The 10,171-nt window shown below is 35.9% G+C and overlaps 1 protein-coding gene across 1 annotated transcript in view; it reads left to right on the top strand.

The window, feature by feature from the left end:
- The window catches only part of LOC135594340 (S-linalool synthase-like), a 4,094-nt gene extending 2,220 nt beyond the window's left edge, over positions 1-1,874 (top strand). Inside the window, exons 6-11 of the mRNA XM_065084733.1 lie at positions 1-61; positions 138-230; positions 325-540; positions 614-743; positions 825-1,067; positions 1,156-1,874. The exon at positions 1-61 is cut by the window's left edge and continues 55 nt beyond it. Of these exons, the coding sequence (XP_064940805.1) occupies positions 1-61; positions 138-230; positions 325-540; positions 614-743; positions 825-1,067; positions 1,156-1,731 (1,319 nt within the window). The 3' untranslated portion in view covers positions 1,732-1,874. The remainder of the gene's footprint in view (positions 62-137; positions 231-324; positions 541-613; positions 744-824; positions 1,068-1,155) is intronic.
- Positions 1,875-10,171: the final 8,297 nt, after the last annotated feature.

The raw sequence follows: 10,171 nt of genomic DNA, 5'->3' as shown, positions 1-10,171 counted from the left end.
GAATGTACCTGGAAAGAAGTAAAGGATATAACTTACAGATGGGGAAGACTTCTTCATGCAGGTTTTGCAAAAGTTTTCTTCTTCTTATTCTTGCACTCAACAGCGCTGTTAACATGTGAATGCATGTACATGCGCAGCCTCCTGGATTCCAAATTTGCCATTCAACTTGCTGCTGAACTTTTCACGAACCGTCAAATGCTCTACGAATCTGAACTCGAGGAGTTAAAGAAGTAATGCATCAAAACTAATGCTACTGAATTCTCGAAGATTGCATGCACGGCATCTCTAATTTTGTTCATATTTGGTATCCATTAAAATACTTAGGTGGTCAAAAGACAGTGGACTTTCCAGCATGGGCTTCGGTCGGGAGAAAACAACGTACTGTTACTTTCTAATTGCTACTGCAGTTACCCTTCCTTTGCAATCTGATCTACGCATAGTAATTGCACGATGTGCAATTTTAGTTACAGTGATCGATGACTTCTTTGATGAGAAAGGTTCAGAGGATGAATTGGAGAGCCTTACTAAAGCAGTTCAAGGGTATCAATCCAACGTTACAAAAGACAGTTTACCGTTCAAGATTTCTAGTCATCTAACTTGTTAGTTATAACAGGTGGGAAGGAGAAGGCTTATCCGGCCATTGCAAAGTTATTTTTGATGCCCTTGATAACCTTGTTCGTGATATTTCCTTCAAAGCTCTCAGTCAACACGGTTATGATGCAAAAAGCCTTCTTCAAGATATGGTAAGGGTTGTCTCATTTGTCTATCCGGCGATTAACTGTGTGTGTTAGCTCAACCACTAACAAAATTTATTGTGTTTGAAGTGGCGAGAGACATTTGAGTCGTGGTTAAAGGAATCCGATTGGAGTAGGAAAAGACACACACCTACGATCACCGAGTATCTTGAGGTTGCCGCGATCTCTATAGCCATACAAGTCATGACTCTTCCGGCATGCTTCTTGGTGATTCCCCAAGTTCCAAAGCACATACTAACCTCTCGGTATAGTACCATTACCAAGTTGACAATGATCACCTCGCGCTTGTTGAATGACATCCACAGTTACCAGGTTTGCAACATTCGTTTTTATATGTCTCTATATTTCATTTCCATCCATTTATATATGTTGTTTACTTATACGTAATAATCTCTTCCAGAAAGAAATACGGGGTGGTAAGTTCAATATGGTGCTTCTGTATGTCAAAGAGAACCAAGGGGCTACTAACGAAGACTCAATTGAGCACATTAGCAAAATAATTGAGAGAAAGGAAAGAGAGTTCCTTGAGATTTATATGGATGATACGTACGCTGGTTTTCCTAACGAATGGAAGGAGCTACATTTAGGTACTTTCAAGTCATTCCGAATGCTCTTCGATACAACTAATGCATTTGACTCGCCTACTGCATTAGTCCAAAGTATCAGCGATGCTTTCTACAACCCGTTAGTGATGGATTCTCGGAGAACATTTTCATCGAGAGAAGAAACTTTACTTAAACCAATGAAGGAGAGTTGGAGTCATCCAAGGAAGAAGTATACTGATGATGACTTGTTGATAAAGTCCGGCAATCGATCTGAGAGAAAACACGGCACTATACCACAAAATTCAAGAATGCTGACAATGAACATCAATCGACGATGGTCTTCTAAGACATGGAGTATCTCAAGGAGAAGATCTTCTACTATTGCTTTGATGGGCCCTTGCATCAACTCAAGGGTCTTGTCTAAGATATAGGAGGTTCTTATGTTTCGCAGTTTGGCAGCAACTTCATAATTAGTTTCTTCTATGTATCAGTTTAAGAGTTCCTTGGATTTTGGACAGATTTCAAATATGTAATAAAGATGCAAGTAAATCAATGTTTCCCTTCTATATATCTATATGTCTTTTCAATCTAATAAGAAATTATATTTCAAGCATGCAAGTAAATCAATGTATTAAAGGGGAGAAAAAGTGGCCTTGTAGCGAGATCCATGCACTAAACTTATATACTTAGAACCTAGAGAACCTGTTGAAGTAAATTAGCCGGGACACTTTATGAGGTAGAACACTTGATGCCTACTGAAACCATGAGCCAAGAAATGATGAAGCAGGCTGTCTAACGTAAACAAGAAAAAAATATTTGAATCAATATGTACTTGATATAATACCCAAAAAAATCTAAGGAATTATGATGTCATAAGAAAATTATACTTTTTGGATTCACGCACGTCAAGTTTAGAAGAATAAATTTTTGTTTGGAGGGGAGAATGGAATACCCTTTATTCTAACTTATGAATCTCCATGTAATTATAACTTTTACAAAAGCAAATTTGTAAAGATTGGAATCTTAGAGGGACTTTTATGCAAGAAGAAAATTCTAAGATTTTAAGTTGTATAATCTATAAATATATAATTGTGTGGGCTATCTCTATACGCTAAAGAGAAACTTATACGTTGAAGGATTTCACATCGGGACATAGGAATGACTTTAGGAGATCAAATTCATATTCCTAAAAATTAAATTATATATTTATACAATCTTTAATATAATTTTATTTTCAAAAGAAGAATTTGTTAAGATCTCAACAAGATCGTTATGTAAAATACAAACTAATTCTGGGAAAAAGATTCCACTCATAAATTATAAGATTTGTCAATTCTAACCCTTAAGGCAGCCAAATTTGTAGCTAGATTACATTACATCAAAGGATGTAAGTTGTTGTGTAAGTTTTTTATTATCAACGATAATATGAATAATACACTAAGGTATATTCTTTCCTTGAAAGAGCATACCATATATAGTTGTTGAGTCATTTACTAGTAGAATCTGATTTTAACTCATCTCAATAGCCATTGTAAAGCATTCCTTGATCGCCATGCCTCATATTAGATTTAAGTCTTCTTAGAAATGTATCCATTATGATCTTTGGTTATAAAACCCAGTCCACCATCCTATAATAATGAAGATCATCCGTATTACTTTTAATCCACCCCTAAGGTAGTTTTTCTCAATTAAGCCTAATGACATTTGTTATACATTATCTTTCAGTTAAGAAAGTTATAACATAGATACTAGTATTAGCCAATGCCTAGGCCAAACCCATTTAAAGGGAGGCTTTTTATTATGAAAAAGAGTTTTTATTTCTAGCCCTCCAAATGAACTATAATTGGTTACTAATGGTAGCCTGAAAAAGTATTCCTATACCTAAATTTTGACCTTCATTTAATCAGTTTCCGAGAATCCAACTATCCTTGTGTTGGAAGTTGATAGGGAGACTAGTTTTCCCAATGATTCCAAATATTTCTAAAGAAAGGATAATTGAAAAAGAAATAATTAATGGATCCAAGGTCTTGTTAGCATAGAATACATTAAATTTGGGGTCTTAAGTTCATCCTACTGAAGTCTATCAACAGTAGGAAGTCTTTTATATAGTAATTTTTAACACAAATTTTGAATACGAAGAGCCATAGGAATCTTCCACAATTATTATCAATCAAACCATATAGGTTATTATTCATCCTTCTTCATTTCTAGGAAAGTGAGCCTTCCATATTCAACTATCGTCACATGAATAGTAGACCTTCCATATCCCGGTATCATCCTTTCATATTTATATGTTGATCGGTTCTTAAAAAAGTTATTTGCAGCAACAAGCCGAGCCGTGGCGAGTGATGGTTGTATCCATACCGCAATTTGTTCGGCGACAAGTGATGGTACCCATGGCTTGCATGAGGAGAAAGAGAGAAGGTAAATATGAAAAAGAACACTATAACTATGTGCAGCAAGATGCCGAAGCTCACAGAAAAAGCGTTGATTGCGGCGGTGAACAGGGAAAAGAGAGGATTAGTAAAAAAACCCTCAACTCACAGCAAGCATATAAGTTGTGAATAGGAAGTTGCAAGTCTTTAGGGCCACTTATGGCCCCTTGAAGGGGATAAAGACAGAGGGAGAAAGTATTAAAAAATTTGATTTCCTTCTTACAGTTATAGAGATGATAAGGGAAATGCATATGAGATGATAAGGTTAGTCTTTGATTTCCTTCTTAGAGACGGGTTTTTTTTATATATAATGAAACTAATTGGATTCTGATGATAGATATTGACTAATAGAAAAAAAAAAAAAAATATTTATAGTATGATTCTATAGGGGATTGGAATAACTCTCATAATAACTCATCGTAGATTGATAGTAATTTTGAATCTAAAAATGGGGCCCTTGTATATCACGTAGAAATCCTTTTCAGATAGCATGAAAAGGTATGCATCGTAAAATTAATCTAATGTTATTTGATTTCAATCCTAGCATATAAGTTTTTCCACATTACATGTAGCATATAACAGTTTTTATGCTTACAATTGGTATCAGAGCCTAGATTCTTGACTCAAATATTTTAGATCTATTGTTTTCTGATTTATGATGTTTGAATGATTCATATTTTGTCGATCTATATTTCTATCTATTTTGTTTTGTTATCTGCTTACGAGCAATGTTAGATTTCTTGTAAACATGATTTTTAATGATTGTGAACGGTCGCTATGTAGCACTGTTGTCGCCCTTGCTGCGTACTGCCAACAAATCTATTGATGGCAGCGGTTGCACCAGGCAACGTGCACGTCGCAACAGCCGTGTGCACATTCGGCAGCCACACAGGGAGCCACGCACACACCAAGCGTGCGGCCATTCGAGCGTGGGCAGCAATCGAGCACAGGCACATAGGAAACTGCACAAGCAACAACGTGCACACGCGACTGCCATGCGCAGGTAGAACCTACGTCCAAGCAGCGGCGACGATCGCGCCCAAGCGACGGACTATGCTCGGGCATAGGTCATGCGCCGGGTTAGTGCTACAGGGGGGCCACACAATTGGCAGCCACCCGCAGGCACCGACCGCACGCTGGTACAAGCACCGTTGCGACTGCGAAAACCGTGCACAGGCGACGACTACACTAGCGGCAGTGACGCAACCAGCAATGTTTTAGAAAAAATTATAGTTTTTCCCTCGAGATAGGATTTTTATCAAATTATAGCTTTGCCCTTTACAAATCTCATAATTCCAATTTATATCTTATCAACATATTTATAGTTTTACCCTTATAAAATTGAGAATTCTAATTTATATCCTCAATTATAAAATTGATAAATTTGATCATTATTATATTTTGATTATTTGATTGGATTTAATTTTATTTTAAAAAATTATAAATTACGGTTTAATTTTATAGTTCTCTCATATGACATATTCATATGTTAAATAAAATCTAATTATTACTCTTGGATATTCATTTAGTTATTCACATGTATATATTTAAAATTATGAAATAATATTTATCTTTCATATGAAGGCATGGTTTATATGTTATCATGATTATTATATGAGTTTTTTTTCTTTTGTTGATTAATGTTCAATAATTATTATGGTTGTTATTTAATTATTGAATTGCTTAGCATAAATTAAATTAAAAAAATTGATAAATATTATTTATAATTCATCTCCCTAAGTTTTATCTAATTTGTAGCTACCAAAGTGACTTGGGATGAAAGGCTTTTGGGATGTGAATTACAATAAAAGTTTTATCATGTATAAGATATTTTAGATTATATTTTATATTATTGTATTGGTCTTGTAACCACCAAAGTGACAGATTAATAACTTATAAAATTACATTAGGGAACTAGTCCTAAATGATATGAAGAAAATAATATTCATAAAGACACTTTGATATTATTTTTTTTCCTTTTTGGCTCTACCTTATTTCTCCTCTTAGTTATATTTCTAAAACATTATATGAATATTTTATTTATAGAGGATCGAGGATTAAAGCGATTAGACTCAAGACTTTAAGTCCATCTATAATAGAAACATAACTTTTGAATCAAAACCATATCTAATCATAATGTTTGATTTAATATTTTAATAGTTTTACCAGCTCTAAATTAAAAATAAATATAATTATATTTGATTTTTTTCTTATAAATATATTATTTTTAGCTCAAAAAAAAATTAACTACCAGGTTGTTTGGGGGACCACAAGTTCTGCACTTTCATTAGTTCAAATAGATTTTGTCTTCGCTCAATATTATGATAATAGTAGAGATATATAGGAAAGCTCGTTGTATCGTGGTATGTCATTCGATATAAATAGTACATATCGATTCGACAAGGGATCAATATAAGCGGTATATATCGATTTATTAATATATCATATTGTACTGTGTCGGTACGTTAGTATAATTCGATATATACCGTATTGACAGTCAATCGATACATTATTACGAATAATAACTTGTTGATTTAATTATTGACCACATGGTCAAATGTTCTAAGTTTTCCTTTTCTAAGTGTATTTATTACCCATCGTAATGTTTTATATCATATCGGAATATGAGCAAGGCACACAATCATTATAAGATTCATGAACCTAACAATTCATCAATTATTTGATAGATAATATGAATGGAGAACAACATCGGCGACATGATTGGAACATCCAAGTCCATGATTTACTCAAGCCATGCCAAATTGATGTGGCTTGAGCAAATCATGAGAATATCCATGAGAATTATTTGAAAACTACAAGAATATCCAAAATAATATTTAAAGAGATGTAGACCACGAGAATTAGAATGATGTAGATCACGAGAATTAGAATCTTTTTGTGAAAGAAAATCTCTAGAGATCCTATTAATATTATGGTGCACCATCTTAGGCATCTAAGACAGGCAAAAGGTGAACGAGTGAAGCAAAAAGAACATATTTGATTAAGGTGACATGGCCTGCTTGAGACAAAATTAAATTGTTAAGAGTTGAGTTTTTACTAACCGGATGAAACATGATCATCAAAGGCAGAAGTAGACAAACGCCTAAGAGATATCATAGTTCTAAGGTATTTGAAAGGGAACTTACCCTCTTTAAGATTAAAGAAATTATAAATCTAAGCTTTGGTTGATCCGTTAATATCACAAGAGAAAAGAAATCTCAAATTTACGAAGATTGATCTTTTGTTTAGTGAGGCATTCATAATCATAAAAAATATTAGAAATGATCATACAAGACTTTCTATTAGCACAAAAGCAAAGAAAAATGACTTATATTTGTGTGTAAAATTGAAAGGAGTGCGTCTATTTCACTATAATAGCCTTCGAAAAAAGTAAAGACATTGATTGCCTAGTAAAAGGGTAACGAGTCACCTGTAACAGAAACACCTCATGCCCTTAAAGAAATGAGAAGCTTCTCCGTTAACCAAGCAAGCATATTCATGCGAAGAGATGTTGGGCTGATGGCCCATATTCAGCCCATGTGGGCTAGGGCAGCCCACAGCCCACAGCCCACACATCCTCTTAACCTAACCCTAATTAAGATTAGGGGGTGTGGTGGCTGCGTTTTAGATGTTGGGCTGATGGCCCATATTCAGCTCATGTGGGCTTTATCAGCCCAAAGCCCACACCCCTCTTAACCTAACCCTAATTAAGATTAGGGGGGTGTGGTGGCTGCGTTTTAGAGGCAGATTAAAGCTATAAAAAGGCAACAACGAGGCAGATCTTTGGGAGCCACGAGATTCCAAAGAGAAGAAGGAGAACAAGGCAGAAAAGGAAGAGAAAGAAAGGGAAGAAGACAAGGACAACGCAGAGAGACTGTTCTCAATCATCTAGCAGTGTTCTCATCTCAGGTTAGATCAAATCTACAGTAGGCTCTTGCTGTGATTACTTGGGGAGGTTTTAGATATTGTGGGCAGTGACGTGATCCTTGTATCCCAGTTATTCTCTTGTGGTTGTTGCTAGGGTTTTGGGCAAGAGATTGAGATTTGTATATTCATTATTCTCATAGTGGATTATCTCTAGTTTGCCCCGTGGTTTTTACCCTTCACATTGAAGGGGTTTTCCACGTATATCTTGGTGTTCTGTTTAATTGTGTTTCCATTTTATTCCGCTGCGTATTTTGGTCTTCTAGTATTTGTTCCTATACAAAGGTTATTCCTGTTTATATCCCCATCAACTGGTATCAGAGCGGGGTTTTGGTGATTTAATTTTTGTATTTGAACATGGAGGCCAGTAATATTTCTCGCATGATTAGTTTGAATGGAAACAATTGGATGATATGGAAACCAAGAATGGAAGATCTCTTGTATTGCAAAGATTTGTATGGACCTTTACAAGGGGATAATGCAAAACCTATAACTATGACAGATGATGAGTGGAAGAGGTTAGATCGAAAAACAATTGGGTTTATTAGACAGTGGCTTGATGATAGTGTCTTTCACCATGTTTCTACTGAAATTTCTGCATATTCTCTTTGGAAAAAATTGGAAAGTCTCTATGAAAGAAAAACAGCTGGCAATAAAGCTTTTTTGATTAGAAAACTTGTGAACCTAAAATATAGAGAGGGTGCTTCTATTGCTGAGCATTTGAATGAAATGCAGAGTATTACTAACCAGTTATCCTCTATGAAAATGTCTCTTGATAATGAGTTGCAGGCATTGTTACTTCTCAGTTCATTACCAGAAAGTTGGGAGACACTAGTGGTTTCCCTTAGTAATTCTGCGCCAGATGGTATTGTCACTATGAGTCAAGTAACAAGTAGTTTGTTGAATGAGGAGTTGAGAAGAAAGAGTTCGGCAATATCTCAGAATGATTCACAGACACTTATCTCAGAGAATAGAGGAAGGTCAAAGTCTAAAAGCAGTTCACGTATGGGTAGGAGCAAGTCAAGATCAAGAAAAGATATTGTTTGCTATAACTGTGGTGAGAAAGGACATTACAAGAACCAATGTAAGCAACCTAAGAAGAACAAGAAAAAGGGAAAAGAAGTGGAGTCTACAGAGTCAAAGGATAATACTACAACTACAGTGCAGGGTGGTGATTATTTGATTTTGTCTCCTTCTGATGATATTTTTTCTTGTGTGTGTCAGGATCTTGAGTGGGTGATTGACACAGGTGCTTCTTATCATGCTACACCACGGAGGGAGTTTTTTGCTACATACAGGTCTGGAAACTTTGGTGTTGTCAAGATGGGCAACTATGGCACAGCAGACATCATTGGCATGGGTGATATCCATTTAAAGACCAACCTTGACTGCAAGTTGGTACTTAAGGATGTGAGGCATGTGATTGACTTGAGGCTGAATTTAATTTCAGTTGGAAGACTAGATGATGAAGACTATGAAAGCAGATTTCACAGAGGGCAATGGAAGCTCAGAAAGGGTTCTCTTGTTATAGCTAGTGGAAAGAAATGTCATACTTTGTACAGGTTGCAGGCTAAAGCTTATGGTGAGCAGTTAAATGCTACAGAGAAAGACTTCAGTATGGAGTTGTGGCATAGGCGATTAGGAAACATGAGCGAGAAGGGGCTGCAAGCTCTTTCCAAAAGAGAGGTATTACCATATCTCAGAGGTATACATCTGAACCCTTGTATTGATTGTTTGGCTGGTAAACAACATAGAGTTTCATTTGCTAGTGCTGCTTTGTCTAGAAAAATGCATGCCTTAGACCGTGTTTATACAGATGTATGTGGTCCTTTGAGGACAAAAACTCCTGGTAGATCTGTTGATGTTCTTGGTATAAGTGGTGCACTTTATTTTGTCACTTTTATAGATGATTTTTCCAGGAAAGTTTGGGCTTATGCTTTGAAGACCAAAGATCAGGTTATTAATGTCTTCAAAGAGTTTCATGCCAGGGTTGAAAGGGAGACAGAAAGGAAATTGAAATGCATAAGATTAGATAATGGTGGTGAGTATACGGGATTGTTTAATGACTATTGCAGGTCACATGGGATCCAACATGAGATGACAATTCTTGGTACACCTCAGCATAATGCAATTGCAGAGAGGATGAACCACACCATCATGGAAAAGACCAAATGTATGCTTTCACAGGCCAAGCTACCCAAAAGGTTTTGGGATGAGGCTTTGAGGACTGCAGTTGATGTGATCAACTTATCACCATGTACAGCCCTAGATGGTGATGTTGCAGAGCATGTATGGTCAGAGAAAGATGTTTCCTACAGGCATTTGAGAGTATTTGGTTGTCGTGCATTTGAACATGTTCCAGATAATGAGAGGTCCAAGCTGGATGGTAAGTCTAAAGAATGTATTTTTCTTGGTTACTCACATGATCAGTTTGGTTACAGGCTTTGGGATCCAGAAAAGCAGAAGGTGTTTAGGAGCAGAGATGTGGTCGTCTTTGAGGATCAAACTTTTG

The sequence above is a fragment of the Musa acuminata genome, chromosome BXJ1-9, assembly GCF_036884655.1.
Source record: "Musa acuminata AAA Group cultivar baxijiao chromosome BXJ1-9, Cavendish_Baxijiao_AAA, whole genome shotgun sequence".
NCBI classification, from domain to species: domain Eukaryota; kingdom Viridiplantae; phylum Streptophyta; class Magnoliopsida; order Zingiberales; family Musaceae; genus Musa; species Musa acuminata.
This window is presented reverse-complemented; position numbering and strand designations above follow the sequence as displayed.